The following is a 16,156-nucleotide window of genomic DNA, read 5'->3' on the forward strand; positions in this document are numbered from 1 at the left end:
AATAAAAAAACATTTTAACAGAGGCAGGTAGACTTTTGAAAGCTGCTGTACAATACTTTCTTTGAACCTTCAGATTACAACGTGAATGTGTTCTTAGAGTAGATACACCTGATAATAGATGATAATGAACAGCGAGGGTAGCTTGATAGACAGATAATGATATTTAGTATCTTTTCTCTACACCGTTTAAGAAAGAACAGATTACTTTGGTTATTGAGCGAAAAAGTGATTGGTGCGGTCTGCAATGCTATCCTCAAAGGACATTTTCCGTAAGTAGACAATTAAAAATAAGTTACAAAACTGTTGTGAACCATGAAGATATGTTATTTTTATTTTATTTCTTTTCCTTTTTATTACCGAGTATGAACAAGATATTCTAACTTACTGCTATTTTACTGACTTCCTTAATGTTTCTCATTTTAAATGGTAATTGTTTTTGGAGCATTTCCTTGTATAAAATGCAAATAAATATGTCAGACAGTTTGTGACATAATTATGTTTTTATTCAAGTTTCTTTTTATTGAAAAGCTGGAGCTGAAAGTTAAAAAGAGCTTACACCTAAATTGCACAGCTTCCTTTCTCTACCTGTATTACCAGGGTCAGAGAGTTTGCTGACCTATAAACAAACCTATGTTGCAAAACTGATAACTATCAGCTCAACTGAAATTTGTTGCTGTCCACATGGACAAGTGGGCAACTGGTCAAGAAAAGCACATATGACGAGACGTACATTAGGACAGTTTATGGTGAAACTTTTAATCCAAAGAACATATGACCAGCTTTTAAGCATGTGATCATCAAGCTCACCTCAAATGGTTGGATGTTGAACACAATTTTGTGTTCCAAAAGGATGATAAGCCCAAATACAAGTCCAAACTGCTTTTTAAAATGAAAATAGCAGGTAAATTTTATAGAAGGTCAATATTAAAATTGTGGAGTGGTCGCAAACTCAATTGTGTTGAAAGCCTATGGATCACATTATGGTTTGTATGTAAACTCATACAGAAAACTCCAGAAATATTTCAATTCCTGAAACATAATTAACTTTTATTTGTAACTACCTTTTTATCCTTACTCTTTCACTGATTGTAGCCGTATAGGTAATGCCATAAAACACCTTAAAATCTGGCAGGACATAAATAACTTCCGTGCACGTTCATGATGCTCCGAACGAGAACTATATTTACCGCGCCGTGTTTCCGACCGGATAGATTTGAACGAAGTACCAGGTTAGATTTAAAGTCGCTATTTAAGCTCGGATGAAGAGGCGGAATATGACCTAAATATCTCCTAATCACTGATCTTAGGTGCAAATGATGCAAATAATGCTGGCTCACCATGCGGCTCTTTGTAACAGGATGTTTTTAAACCTTAATGTCTTGGAACTTTGACCACCGGAGTTGAGCTTGTTAGCAAAGTTCAGCTAAGCTCCAGGAGTCAGGATCTGCCATGGTGAGCGAGCAGTCTCAAACGTTCCGTTTGCTCTGAGTAACGTTACACCTGTCACTAGTATTTCAGACTATATGCTACTGAGAATCAGGACATCTTCAGTCCGTTCTTATTTTAAATCTAAAATACTTTAAGACAATTTAGCTTGTGTTTTATATTCATTATGTATTCTTTAAGTTATGGTTTGTGATTTGAGAAAGCGTTAATTTATAACGAGGTCAGTTTTAAAGCTTTTTTAACTTAACACCTTAGAATGAGCTCATTAAAATGGGGAAAATAAACTAACCGGATAAAAACGGTTTATGATTTGGGAAATCTGTAAAGTCTGTGTTTTGGGGGTCTTTTCAAAGCTTTAAACTCACCTTTTCGAATTTTAACTAATTAAATGTTCAACAAATCATAAAGTATGTTTTGTAAGCTTTGCAATTTATCAAAGTAATACTGTACGAGTTTGAATTGTCTAGGTGTTGTAGTTTTCAACACTTATATGGGCCGAAGTGAACCTATGCAGGTGGTTGACCTATTTTAAATTTGCCTAAATTAAATAAAGTTTTATCAAAACGCAGTGTATTTTGTATTATAAATAATTAGTTCAGAGTACTCCAGTTGCAGTTTTGACTTTCCAGATATTTTAAATATCACAGAGTCCATAAATGTAGTGAACTATCCCTTTAGAGATAAATGTTGAGTACAAATCTGCAGATTTGATGTTAACCGTAGCTTTCTAAAAGCTAAGATGACTCCTTGTTCTTATTACAGAAGTCATGAAGGAGTTTTTGCGGAAGATACACAGCATCTTTTTGCACATCGCTCTGTTTCCGAGCAGATTTGGTAAAACGGCTCCACAGCCAGCAGCTTCGGAGGTTTTGACCTGCCACCTGCAGCAGCGCAGACTCCCACCCTGGACTTCGTTCTGCGTGCGCTACAGCTCCATCCACAACGACCAGTTTGGCTTGTCCAACTTCAACTGGAGAGTTCAGGGATCCAATTACCACATATTGCGAACCGGCTGCTTCCCTTTTGTGAAATATCATTGCACCAAAGCACCTCCACAGAACCTGGACTTTGAAGACAAGTTTTTTACTATGCTGAAAGTTATTAATCTAGGTCAGTATTTTCAGAGTCGGTTACAAACAAAGCAGTTCCTTTATGTAAAAGTCTAAAGGTATATTTGATTTCATTATTTTAGTCTAAAAAAGGAAAAGTGCCTGAAGATTCCTTATTTCAGTATCTAAAATAGTAAAAATCTAACATGTTACAAATACCTAAGACTAATTTCTTCTTACATCAATTACGTAGCTTGTCTTCTTTGTTATTGCCACAACTTCAGTTGTTTTTTGTTTTTTTTTTTCCAAACCCATTGCTAGTTTTCATTTATAAAATGCTAGGCAATCACAGATCAATTCCAAACAAAAGAAAATCTGGGTATAGAATTTTGAAATGGAAAACTTGCAGGACCTCTGTTGTAATGATTTGTATGCAAGATGAAAACTTCAGACTGAAAATAATAGACATGTCTCAATGTTGCAGGTATCCCTTGTTTGGCCTATGGCGTTGGCTGCTGGATGGTGATAGGAGCTGCAGAAACAGTGCAGACGAGTGTTGGACCCGTCACCGTCTATTTTGCCTACAAAGAAGAAGAAGGTGCACAGTACTAAAAGTGGACACTGCTTTACTGTTTTAAACACTAATGTCTACCAAACTGCTGGATTTACTCCTCCTGGTAATGTTCCGCTGTTCCTGGAAGTGACATCACTCTGTCTGGCTCAAAGTACATAAAGTAACTGAAATGATTATTAATTGTTTATCTGTGCGCCTTCTTATTTTTTTTTTTTCTTACTAAGCTGAAGGTTTTTGACAAGAGCATATGAAAAAAAATTGCTCGATCTGGTAAATCTGTACACCAAAAGCTGTAGTTGCAGTGAAAGATGGTTCCACAAAGTAGAACTGAACACATGCGCACACTACACTTCACAGATTTTTATTTGTAAAAGAAAAAAAAAGTTACATTTCTCCCACTTCACAATTCTTCACTAGTTTGTGGTGTTTTATTACATAAAATGCTCCCCAAACTGTGAAAAAATGAAGGAGTTACTTCAGTACTTCCCTGTAAAACTGACTAGAAGTCAGTTGAAGTAATGTTTATTTATTGCCAAAGCATACTAACTTTATAAGGAACAAAGTATACACGGAAACATAGATGTGGTTTGAAATCATGGGTTTCCTGTGATTTGTATAGAAAGAAATTATTTTTTATGTCGCCTCTCTAAAATATGTAAATAAAACAGAAAATGTTTCAGTTAGTGCTTAGTCATATAGCCATTGTCTATATGATGATGTGTTGTATTTTGCTTAAAAAAAAAAAAAAAAAAAAGAATCCCTAAAGCCCAGAACATTTATTTAATGTTGAATTAGTGGTCATCCTGCACACAACAGATAGTCAATAGTGTTAGAGAAAAATCAGTGACGGGACAGCTCTGATAAAATAGGTTTTAATTACCAAAATGTGTCCTTTGTCGGGGGGCCGTGTACATCCCTTCCTTCGGGCCTTCACTGGCCTTTGATTTCTGGTAATGTGCTTTGCTGACAGCGCAGGCTTAGCTGCTCTTCAGACTCCTGCGCCCTCTGAGAGGCAGGCTGACAAACTGCCGTATTGATTTCTCCCCTCAGCGTCTCCTGTTCCTAGCGTTTATCAGCGACCTCAATTTTCAGGCCTTGGCCTCTTCATTTTTAACGCAATGAAAATGAACGAATAATTTCTTGTTGTACATGGAAATCAATGCACCTTTTGACCTCTTTGTGCACACGAAGGCTGCGACATGTCAAGCCATTCGTCCTGTTCTCAACCTGTTTTATGAAAGTTGCTCATCATGCGTTTATTTTTGTTTTTTCTTAACCAAACTGGAACCAGTACCGCCTCCAGAACAAGCAGGTAGTGATATTAGAAAACATCTTGTTTAACAAGGAGACAAAATGTGTGCAATAATTTTAATGGAAGCTCATATACACTGAAAAAAAAAAAAAAAAATGTTAAATGTTTTAAGGTGGTAATGTAACCTTGGTTGTATGCAAATTTTTTGAATCTCATGGGGTATGCATGCACAAAATCCTCTTCAACAGCAGGAAGACACCAGACTATCACTTTAATCAAACTAATTGCCCTGAACAAGGAACATTTAGACTCACTTACAGAAATCTGATCCTTGGTATCAGGCTGCACTTAAATCCTCCTCCTTTCATTGGCAGCCTTTCATCAGGACTGAAAGTGTGCATGGGGAATGCTCAGGCAACCATGTCTTAATTACTCATTGACCCTTTGACCCAAAGTGCTGCATTGATACCACGTCGCAGACCGGCACGACTGCGCGGGGTTGCAGCCGTCTTGCAGCTTTTGTGTGCGGCCTTTACAGGATGACGTGAAATCCAAACTGCGTAGCATGCGAGTGCCTTGTATTTGTTTTCAGGGCTTCACCTTTGAGTCACTCTAAACTGCGGGGGAGGTCTCCCCTTCAGGTGGGACAGAAGCTTAGCATTACATATTAAACCTTAGTCACCACCACCATGGGTATTGGTTATCTGAACTTCAAATGGTCTGCTGTAACTTAACAAAACGTGGCTTGCACTTAAGGCGAGATTGATGCTTTTTAATAGTCTGGTCCCATATTGAAGTGTCTAAATTACCCAACAGGCATCTAAAGTGGTAATGAGCAAACAATTAATGCCAGTTTGGCACGTTTAATTGCGAGCTGGTGCTGGTAATAAGTTTTGTCAAGGTGAAATCTTTAAATACTTGTACTATTAGAGTTTAGGTAAGTAAAGCAGAACAAGTGCTCAGACCGAGGAGTGTTAATGTAAATTGTTAATGTCGAGCAGTGAAATTGCTAATCAACTTTCAGAGAGTTGTAATTATTTTCTAATTAGCTGCAGCGTTCTTCAGTTTCTTTGGCCTTAGAAAAAAAAATTAACTTTAATCTCCTTGAAATAGTTGATGGAGCCACTCTGCAAATGAATTATTTAGCACGCCAGCGTTTTCCCTGTCATACAGATGTATGGCTTGGCAGAAACGGTTATTGCGCGAGCAACCCCTGCAGCTAATGCTGGAGAGGTTATTATTATATGAGCTTGTGGAATCGGCCACCAGCGTCGTCTCCGTGCTTACTCTGCGAGCAGCGGGGACACCTGAGCCATCACTTGGATCACTTTAAGGACGGCACTGAAATTACACGTTGATGTCTCAGCCAACGGTGTCACAATATTTACTGTGAAAAGATGTCATTTTTTTCATACTCTGACAGCTTAAACACAAAAGACTCATTATTTTTCATCAGGAGAGGCCTGTGGATATATTAATCTCATCCTATAGGAGTTCATATTTTCTGGCTTGTTGCCATTCATATTTTAAACACTTTTTTTCTTCTTCTGCCGATGATGGTGTGTGTTGTATTCTTTAACCCCAGTGATGACAAAGGTCACAGTAATTTTTTATTTCTTTTTTTATCTGTAACCTGCTTTATATAATGAGTTCCGGTTGAGAAAAGAGAAATATTATTACGTTGACTTTAGGGAGTCGAAATATTTGTGAGTTGAGGTTGTTTTGGTCCAAAAGCGTGTCCAGCTGCAACCTCGAACAAATTAGCAAACTAAGCAATAACTTTTAAACTAATTACGCTATCAAAGTTCCAGTTGTAGTTTAATGTTTCACTGTTTTTACATATACTGTTGAGTCAATGGCCCTGAGCATGTGCACTTATCTCCATACCCGTCTTGCATTTTTTCAGTTCACGTTCATTATTCATTTTCTTTTTTTTGGTTCCTTTCTTGTTGATGTTGCCGTATCACATTAAACTTCATTCATACTTAATGTTTACTGTGTTGACATTAAGGGAGAAATGGATTTTAATAGTTTTTTTTTCCTCCACTTTCTTTCAGGAGAGTGAAATGTGCTATCCATTTTTGTTATATATTATGCAGTATTTAAAGTTTCAGCTCATTAAAAAACAGACGCCCTCGACACCCCCGAAGGCTGTCTTTTACCCCCCACCAGCATGCAGTCAGGCTCCCCTAGCCTCAGGCTGTGCTTGATCTGTTTTTTTTTTTTCTTCTTTTGAGTGAAAATTGAAATATTCTGAAATATTTATTTATTTGTTTATGTATTTTTATCTCAACCAAAGAATGGCATAATGTCTTTGTGGCTTATACACAAGTGACGTAGCAGATAAGAAAAACAGAAAGCCAGTTTTCTTTTTATACTGTAATTTGGGAGACTGCCACTATTTTTTTTTTTGTTTATCTGAACATAGGCTTTTATTTTATACTACTCATTTCCAATAAAGCTGGTCAGAATACAAATAAATGCAAAATGGTGTGACTTGCACAATATTTAATCTCTACATTTAGATGAAAACAGTACAAAAAAAGAGGCAGATTAAATACTGAAATCACTGTGCACTTTTTTTTTTTTGCTTTATTGTTACATTCAAAATGCATCTGATATTTTAAGCAAGTAGTTGGTCTTGACTGCAAGCTTACCAGTTTAGTCGCTGCTGTTAAATAGTTGTCATGACATTACCTTGTCGAAACAAGTTTCCAAAGCGGGATGGCTCGTTGACCAAACTTTTTCTTCTAACGATTGCATTAAATGGATCCTGATAAAGAAAAGCAAAACCTTCCCAATGAAGATTGCTCTTGGTGAAACTCTCGACAAACGATAGCAAAGTTTTTCCTGTAAAGATTGGCTGAGTGAGCACTTTTGATGAAGAAAAGGAAAATCTTTCCTGTGAAGTTAGATACCCAAAACCTTAAAGAGTTTAGATGTTTAAGGAAAAACCATTAGATTTAGAGATGTGGATGTGAGGGGGGGAAGGCAGTCACAGATAATGCTCTTTTTTTCTTCATTTGCTTAATTCCCTTAATTTACTGAACAGTATTTTGGAAGTGATGTTTTAGATCACTTTTGTATTTCTCAATCACTTTATTTTTCGTTTTGTACTGCATTTTTACTTTAAGCAACGTTGACATCCATGCGTAAAGAAATGCGGCACGTACCCTCATTTTGCATTTAACAGCCCACCTTTTGTGCCGTTCGATCGGCGTGTTTCTCACTTGCACGGTAAGCAGCAGCCCACGCAGCAAATCAGCTCCAGATTGGGGATTTACATTAAATACACTGATACTGATGCTGCATGCAAACCTAGAAATGGAATAAATCAATTTTGCCCTGAGAAATGTCTCACATGCCTTTTTTTTTTTTTTTTTTTTTTTTTTTGATGCGGCGTGATCTCCAATCTTTCTGCAAATGAGCTGCGCTGCCTTGTAATGGTTTCTGCTCCTCGTGGGAGGCCGGCGTCTCAGAAAAGCTGCTGATTGAGGAAGAAATGTAATACAGGTGTAAAGCAGACTTGATAGGGGTCTTACACGAGGGTTATGCATTTTCACAGTGATATACATACTGTTACATATTTATCAAAGAATGTGGAATTTGCCAGCTTGACTCTTTCTGGCCCTCGGAGATTTGCAGGCTTCCTGCTAGAGTGGTGCTAATTCTGTTTGAGATGGTGGCTATTATGTTGAATTAATAGGAATTAAGGGTTTAAATTGGTTAAGTAAGCACTTCATTAATCGTGAGTGGATTGCTGCATGTGAGAGGTTTATGGGATCTGTAGACCACTAGTGCGAGTAGAGCTCTGTGTTAAGAAAGTAGGCTGATGCATGGTGTTATGGCAAAAAAAAAAAAAAAAAGGGCACTCTATAAATGAATTGAGCAAATGTTTTTTTGCTGCTTAAGGAAAAAGGGGATTATGTTTTCTGTCACTTTTATTTTGTTGAATTTACCGTATATATCGAAGAGGTAAAAAATATTATTGTTTAACACTGTTGTTTGACATTTGCAATTTTGTTGCGTTATCAGTACAAGGCGGATCCTTAATCGTACCTTACCTTACACTTCCTACAGTTCTTGTTAATGATAATTGCCAGATTATGTTCTATTTCCCTTCAGAGGCAAGTCGTTTCTTACGCATTTTGGGTAATTTTTTGGTGCCATATGTCGTTACTGTAACTTTACACTTGACATACTATAAAATCAAGTGCCTGCCAAAATCCAGGCAGGTTGAATGTTGTGTTTTGATTATCGTTTGATTTCCCACTGAACTGGGTTGTTTTAGTGCTGTGATGCAGTTTAAGATCTTTATATTTCACTTTGGATGTGCAATAATGGTCTTCTTTGCTATTTGGAAGACTTTATTTTTGCCTTCCTCCTTCACCCTGGATGAGCTAATTGAGGTGTGTGTGTGTTTTATTATCAGGTCTTGCTAATGAGGATGAGGGTGCTGGAGAAATAGTATGTCCCCTTAGGCTGAAGAATAGGTTGACTTAGCCAACCTTCTGTACTTATTGTCCAACAAAGAGGGAATTCACTTAATGCAGTGCTTCAGAAAAGTGGATAATTGTGGCTAAGATCAATAAAGAAACGGAGCAGAAAATGAACGGCGTGTGCAGCATAGTTGTGCTGTAGATGTTTTTTTTCCAGAAATCGAATGAATTACGTTGCCTGCTCTTGTGAATTTTTACTATTATTATTCTTTCCAGGCAAGCCATCAGATCAGAAAGCAAATAGTGTTCTGGTGCACTATGCATGTAGAAGTGGTTAAAGTTGCACGTGTTTACAGAGCATTTTTGGTTGTGATGTGGGGGGGGGTACATTTGGTGGGATGAGCCACTTTGTTCCCGGGAAGCCCAGTGACATCGCTGGAGGGCAGAGAAGGATGGGAACCAGAGAGGGGTGACAGTGATAAATAGCCCTTTTAATAACAGCTGCCCCACTTGGCCAGCTAGCCCCAGTCAGTGTCCTCTGTGTATTTATGCCTATGTTTATTTATGCATCCATAGCATGCAGGAAATCACCACCGCAGGGGTACAATCATTCTTATTTTTTTGTTGTGGTGGGGGATTGAATTGGTTTAACTTTGGGTAGAGGTAAGCTTAAACTGAGCTGGTGTTCATTTAACCCCAGGGCTGATGTGTTGGTATGTCTGCGGTGACGCAGAAATACAGTTCTGTGAACAGATTTTCTCAGCGTTTGCCTTTGTCATTTTAGAAGGATTTTGATCATAAATGCACGGTTCAAGTTCAGGTTCAACATAGTTATATAGAACAAACAACTGCAACATTTACCAGTGTGCTGTACAGAAGATACAAAGACAACAAACACTAAAGGACCAAAAAATAATAAATAAAAAATCAAGTGCTGCAGCAAAGCAACCCCAGACCATCAAACTATCATGGATATGTTTGATTGTTGATATGATGATATTTTTCTGAAATATCTGAGATTTATACCAGAACTAACAGGAAATACACTTTTAAGAAAGTTTGCTTTGTCAGTCTAGAGAACATATCCCAAAAACTGGGATGATTAAGATACTTTCTGGCGATTATGAGGTGGCTCTTTAGTTCCTTTTGCTCAGCTGTAGTTTTAGCTTTTAGACTCATGAACTCTAAAGTTAGTCAAGGCGGGTGATACCTGCAAGGTTTAGGATGTTGTTCTGGATTATTCTGTGACCTCCTAGAATAGTTGTTGATGTGCTCTTGGGGTAGTTTGGATTCACCACTGTTCTATGCTTTCTGTTTTTGTAGTCAATGTCTTTTCCCAAAAACCATTTTAAACTCTTTCCACACTGATAGATATTTAAGACTTTGTTTTTCTTCTACTTTTGAATTTCTTTAGATTGAGGTACGATGTGTTGCTTTTTGAGATATAGTATCCTATTCCTAATGTTTTCTTCTTTTTAAAGGTCAAAAACTAATTAGGCCTGGATGTGACTAATGGACTTGTATTCAGCAGTACAAAAAAGTGGTTGATTGTTCAACACACAGTGTAATTACTTTTTCACTCTGGGACAGGTTGATTTGGATAGCTTTTTTTTTTGCCTTATATAGCAAATTAAGTCATAATTTGATTATATTTGCCATACATATGTTATCTTTTTTTGATAATAAAATTCAATGATCAGAAACGATGTGTGACCAAAAAAAATCAACAACTGACATACAACTATATGTCCCCTCATATAGTTGTTTACAACTCTGTACATTCATATTGCAGAGAGAGGAGTTGTTGATCCACAAATCCGAACAAAAACCATTAAAATAAAACATGTGCACTTTAAACGTGAAACCTACGGAGCTCACAGTGATGTAGCAAAACATAAAATTGCAATCTATTGACTTTCCAAAACACATTTACACTCTGAACATTTTCAAGTTGCTTGAAAAACCTGGATTTTTTTTTTCCTTTTTAGACTCCGCTAATGCTTTCCGTAACCTTCAATCTGAATGGCTTTTAATTTCTTGGCTCATTGTTGCTGTATGACTGGAGTCAAGAACCTTTTGTCTGTTGAAATATGACCTCAGGCCCGTGTCTGTGCGTAGGGAGAGGGGAGGCTGTACATCAGAGGTGTCAAAGCTTCTTCCCCGAGGGCTCTGTTCTCACTGTTCTTACTCAAACCAGTTTCCTCCGTTTAATTGGTTCAATTAGTTAAGTATCCATATACATTATCGAGTATGCATTTTTCATGACTCCTCTTAACGCTCTGTTTAAACAGAACAACTTCCGGCTATGATTTGCCATTTGGATGAATGTCAAGGAGACTAAATGATGGTGCTAATTGAGTAATTAAAAGCAGATGTTGTAGCAAAAGCCAACAGCGTACACTTCAAACACTTTGCCCTCCAGAAACCCTACACTGTTTTTGACACCCCAGTTATATATGGTTATCCCAGAGGTACCTCTGTAATAGTTACAGTTTCACCCTCGTGATTATTCAGTTGAAGTCTTTGCTATTGAACCAAAATGGTGTTTTTATGCTATTTTGACCACATGAAATGATCTGGAAAAGAAAAGCACATCATGCTGCCTAATGGCCAGACTCAGTGATGCACATATTCACCACAAGCTCTAGAAAGGCAAAGCACAATATCTCCACACTCACCCCATCACTCTTACCCCCCACTGTCCTCTGGTGGGACACTACTGGCCTGTGCAAGACTATTCAGAGACAGAGAGAGAGAAGATGTGATGTTGAAGGTAATTAACATTGGAACTGTGCCAATAGCGGGAACCTGTGTCCCATCAAATCGCAAAGGATCGGAGTGTATTTTATGCTTTTGACAGCTGTGGTGACTGGAGCATCGCTGGAAGGCTTTACAAGTGCAGATCAATAAGTAACAATATTCCTATTAAAGAAAAATTACTTGGACATTGTAGTGAGATAGCTAGTGGCTCTTTACGAAACAGAAGAAATGTCTCGTTGGGGAAAGGTTTTAATCATGGATGAAATTAAAATGTACATATTTTCCCTCTTAAATGAACAAACTTCACATATTTTAAAAAAATTGGTTAGGGTTGAATGATTAGGTTTTGTTGATTTTATTTTCTTTTTTTTAAAGTTTGTTCAAAACCCAGGTCTACAACTTTTTTTTTTACCATTCCATGTTACTATCAAAGTCTCAAATATATATATATATATATATATATATATATATATATATATAGTTGAAATACGTGATATAAACGTAGTTCTAAAAAAGTTCTAATTTGGGGTCTTGCTGGGATTTTTGAATTTGTAAATATTGTCTCTTCATTAGCAGATTTGTGTTTCCTTAGTCCTTCAAATCAGTGTCCTTTCTGTTAACAACCTATTTTATATTTGTTCACCTCCCACCCCCATATTTAGCCTTGTTTAGCTCATTTTCCCTTCGTTTTCTGTTTTAATTACCTTCTGTTTTCATATTAAAACACTTTACTTGAAGCACTTTGCGTTGCCCTTGTGTCGTATGAAAAGTGTTTTCTAAATGACTAATACAGAAGCTTTTAGAATTGATCAAATTGGCTTACCATGCCAGACTTTAAGTATGTTAGTTAAAACTAAATTTAGACCAGACTACGGCCTAAAAAGTCCAGTTTTCAACATATTTTTCTGGACTAGAGAAGGACAAAGACGAACTGATCTGAAATTGTCATGAAAAGATGGATGCTAGGTGTTTGGAGGCTTTTTAGAGACTTCTGCAGGTGAGCATTTTTGCCTATCCTTAGAAACTTCTAGAACAACATTTTTAAAACGTTGCCCCAAATGCAATCAGATCTTGGATTGACCTCGACAATACCTGGATCTAAATTAAATGAAGATGCCGTGGTTAACATAATGTGGTGGATTTAGAACAATTTTACAGAGGTTGGAGGGCCAAACTTCCTTCACAGCAACATTAAACACTCCCACTTACCTAAAGCACGTGTTAGCAGCTGTTACCACAAAGCAGTGCAATCAAATACGATGCAGTGCATCATCACAGAAATTATGTAATATGGTACAGTGCGATACGATACAAAACAATACAGTACAATTGCTTTATTACCTCTTTAGGGAAATTTGTCTTGGAGTTAGTTTTGTAAGACTTTTATTTCATTCATTTTGCTTGTTTTAATGATAAGGTAAATAACATGATAGGTAAAATGTTTTTTTAAATGCAAAATCCAGTCTAAGATGTTCAACGGCAATGGGGGTAGGGGGAGCTGCTGACAAATTTTGTTTTAACAAATCTCCAGGCCACTGGCGCAGCTAATGAACTTAGTAATTACTCATCACTGGTTGGAGGAGTTTAGCCCGGGTGAGATGAAAAGCAGCGGCTGCTAGGAGCCACAGGAACGGCACAACAGGCAACAATCAACACAGTGTCTGTGCAACAATCAATCATGACTGTCAGGCCCGAAACCGTCAGAGTAATTCGGCGCTGTTTTCCAGAAATGAGTGCACCCTGTAAAATGTAGCTAAGATCACATTCTCAAACACCTTGCAGCACCATATGTTTAAACCAATGAGGTCTGTGTTGTATGATTTATCACACTGCTCTCAGAAAAATTATTATTTGGAGCTAAGAAAGTGGTTTATGGCCTCTAGTCTGAAGTCACTCTCTGCTCCAGTGTACTGCATGGATAAATGTTACGTTCTTTTACGGCTGTGTGGCTCAGTGTTAAAGCTTTGCGGCTTTTACTGTTTGGTTTGTGGTTTATTGTGTGCTCAGGCACAGTCCTGCTCGTCTGTGTAACTATTTGTTAAATATAAAATATAATCTGCTGAACCACGCTGATATTTAAATACGAGTCAGAGACAGGGTTTGAGTAACACCGGACTGCCCACAGATGCTCCTTCCTGCCGAGCTCTAAATCACGCTTCTTAATTCCCAGAGGAACATCTCAATCATACTCCTTGCTAATTTGAGAGTCACCCTCATTTCATTTTAAACGATTCATTTTTGGCAAATTTGTAAATGGCCTCGATGTGTTCTACAATTTAGTCAATTACTGTTTCAGCCGGCAGCACTCCGGGGACCGGGAACACACATCGCCCGGAGGTACCATCTCAATAATTGTTTCAGAAAAGTTGGGAATGGATTGCCAACGCTCTGTTCCACTTATTGAAATGTCATTTGAAGCCGAAGCCCTTTTACTTTTCCCCTCACTCTTTCTCAGTAGTCTTTAAGCTGCCACCAATCACTGAAAGCAAAATTGTTCAGAAAATTAAAGAATACAATTTACTGTTATTTATCGTTGAGGATTGTTTACTATCAAATTGGTTTAAAAATAATGTAGTCTCTTTAAATACATCAGTGACCTGCACCTTTCCTTTCAACTGTCAATTTAAACTGTACACTGAAATTGTAATTAATTATTAATTAGCTGGATAAAATTAAGAGATTATGATCATCAAAATTAGGTCTTGATGAGCACTAATTAAAAGGACAATCTTTCTTTATGGAACTGAATAGTGTGACCTAAAGACCCCAATTAATAAAGTTATTATACCAATCCCTCTGCATCTAGATTTAATTCAAAACACAGAAACTGAACGCAATGTGTTTTGGTTTGTTTCGCCACAACGTCCCCAACCCATCATCCCAACCAATTATAACAATAACTGGAAACAAGATAATGTGCAAATAAATCTGTCTGGACCCATCTTGGGTCTCCAGAGAGCCTCTCGTTTCAAACTCAAACAAACTTTATAGAATAAAAAATATCCTTTATTGTCCCAAAGTTTACAAAAGCTGGGTTGTTGCTATATGAAGCTGGATTGTGGCTTAATTCAGAAATGTAAACATTGATTAAAATATGTTAATACAGGACAATCACTATGAGTTAAAGCATGCGTTATAATTTTTTACCTTACACCCAAACAGTGAATATTTTGCTTTTTGCTCAGTTTCTGTTTGTCACCTGACTTATTTTAGTCAGTGTCCCAAGAAAACGTTATTTTTATGTATTTTTATTAGTTATAAAAAATACATATTATATTAAATTAGTTTTAAGATGTTTTCCATCACACCCCATCTTCACTTCATTTCTGATTCCAGTTTGATATGATCAATTATGGCCATAGATGACACCAATACAACTTGAGGTGACCTCCTGCTGCTAGGTAATATTTGGGAATCATAAAATGACTTTTTCTTAAATTGAACCCCTAATGGGTGCACTCTTAAAGTTTAAAGCTGCTTTAAATTATCCAGTTTTGAACCTGAAGTTACAAAATGATAAAATTGGAAATCATAAAAGTTGAAAGGACGAAATGATCAACACCCAAAGAGCAAAAGTAAAAGTTAGCACCATCTGATTATAAAAGCTTTATCAAGTGTTTACATGCCTTAATCACACAATGATTAACCATTTATCAATCTATCATAAAGCTGTTGCCAATTCCTTGTTGACACCTATGGAGTTGGATAACTTAAAAAAAAAATGAAACCATAAAGCAGAAGCGTGTATGTCAGATGAGGAGCTTCCTGCAAACCTTCCCACAGCGCAAACCTTACATTGTTTTCTGGTGCTAACTGGTGAGCGCTGGCAATCTGTATACTGAGGGTCAGCAGCCTCCGTCTGTTCTGATTACTGGACGGGTAATTCTGCAGTTCTGTGTCTAAGACCTTCAGCTCTGTTCTATAATTAACTTTTGCCTGCACCCATCAGGTTCTCTTCCACACTCCACATGTCCACAGTGACTGTTACATGCAGCCGGCTTTCCATTCAGTATGTATTAAGCTGTCAGAGCGCGGCTGCTCTCCCAAGCCGCCTGTCTTCGCTGAACAACCCAGCCTATTAACTCCTATTGACTGTGACACACATGTCCCTCCAAAATGAGTGGTTCCGTATTGATTTTTCCCGAGCACTGCTCACTTCCCCCTTTCACGCCGCCAAGGGTGAGATCTTTATCCTGACTGATTGTATATGTTCATCGTATCGGAGTACTGTTGCCGTTCCAGACCCCTCCCTCACCCAACCACTACCGCTCTTGCAAATCACGGCTACTTGTGTCTCAATGAGACAATTAAAAGGCCCAACTCCTGCGGTCAAACTGAGCCGCAGACCTTCCACGTGCCCCGTAGCCTCAGATTAATACAAAACGCAGCATAAAACACAAGATGTGCCGACCCGCTTCTCTGTCACCACTAACACGCAACCTCCCGATCAATGGAGCTGAATAGGAAGGTGCCATATCCTTTCAGTGATGCTCTTTCTAACCGCTACAGCCAGAATGAACTCTGACAGCACGTATCGACATCATATCAAGCTCCACCATTGAGAGAAAAATGATTATCTGCTGGTGGAATCAGTTATTGACCTGCTGTGGAATAGCTTCCACTCCTCTGAGGATTT

At 37.7% G+C, this 16,156-nt stretch overlaps 1 protein-coding gene across 3 annotated transcripts; it reads left to right on the forward strand.

Annotated features, from left to right (window-relative positions):
• Positions 1 to 188: 188 nt before the first annotated feature.
• On the forward strand, positions 189 to 3,249 carry cunh15orf61 (chromosome unknown C15orf61 homolog). Of its 3 annotated transcripts, none has more exons than XM_016673781.1 (3): positions 189 to 269; positions 2,209 to 2,556; positions 2,980 to 3,249. In XM_016673781.1, exons 1-3 carry the CDS (start codon positions 245 to 247, stop codon positions 3,105 to 3,107), a joined length of 501 nt encoding a protein of 166 aa, XP_016529267.1. In that variant the 5' UTR covers positions 189 to 244; the 3' UTR covers positions 3,108 to 3,249. The 3 variants fall into 3 exon arrangements, with proteins under 3 accessions (XP_016529267.1, XP_007556905.1, XP_007556902.1); XM_007556843.2 differs by lacking the exon at positions 189 to 269 and adding an exon at positions 1,177 to 1,307; XM_007556840.2 differs by lacking the exon at positions 189 to 269 and adding an exon at positions 1,180 to 1,452.
• Positions 3,250 to 16,156: the final 12,907 nt, after the last annotated feature.

This window comes from Poecilia formosa, unplaced genomic scaffold, assembly GCF_000485575.1.
Source record: "Poecilia formosa unplaced genomic scaffold, Poecilia_formosa-5.1.2 Scaffold81, whole genome shotgun sequence".
In the NCBI taxonomy this organism is placed as follows: Eukaryota; Metazoa; Chordata; class Actinopteri; order Cyprinodontiformes; family Poeciliidae; genus Poecilia; species Poecilia formosa.

Bases quoted from the DNA above. Each gene is read 5' to 3' on its own strand.
- cunh15orf61 (XM_016673781.1), top strand. From the start codon at position 245: ATGCTATCCTCAAAGGACATTTTCC. The intron at 270-2,208 runs GTAAGTAGACAA...TTCTTATTACAG, and splicing joins ATCCTCAAAGGACATTTTCC to AAGTCATGAAGGAGTTTTTG. The intron at 2,557-2,979 runs GTCAGTATTTTC...TCAATGTTGCAG, and splicing joins GCTGAAAGTTATTAATCTAG to GTATCCCTTGTTTGGCCTAT.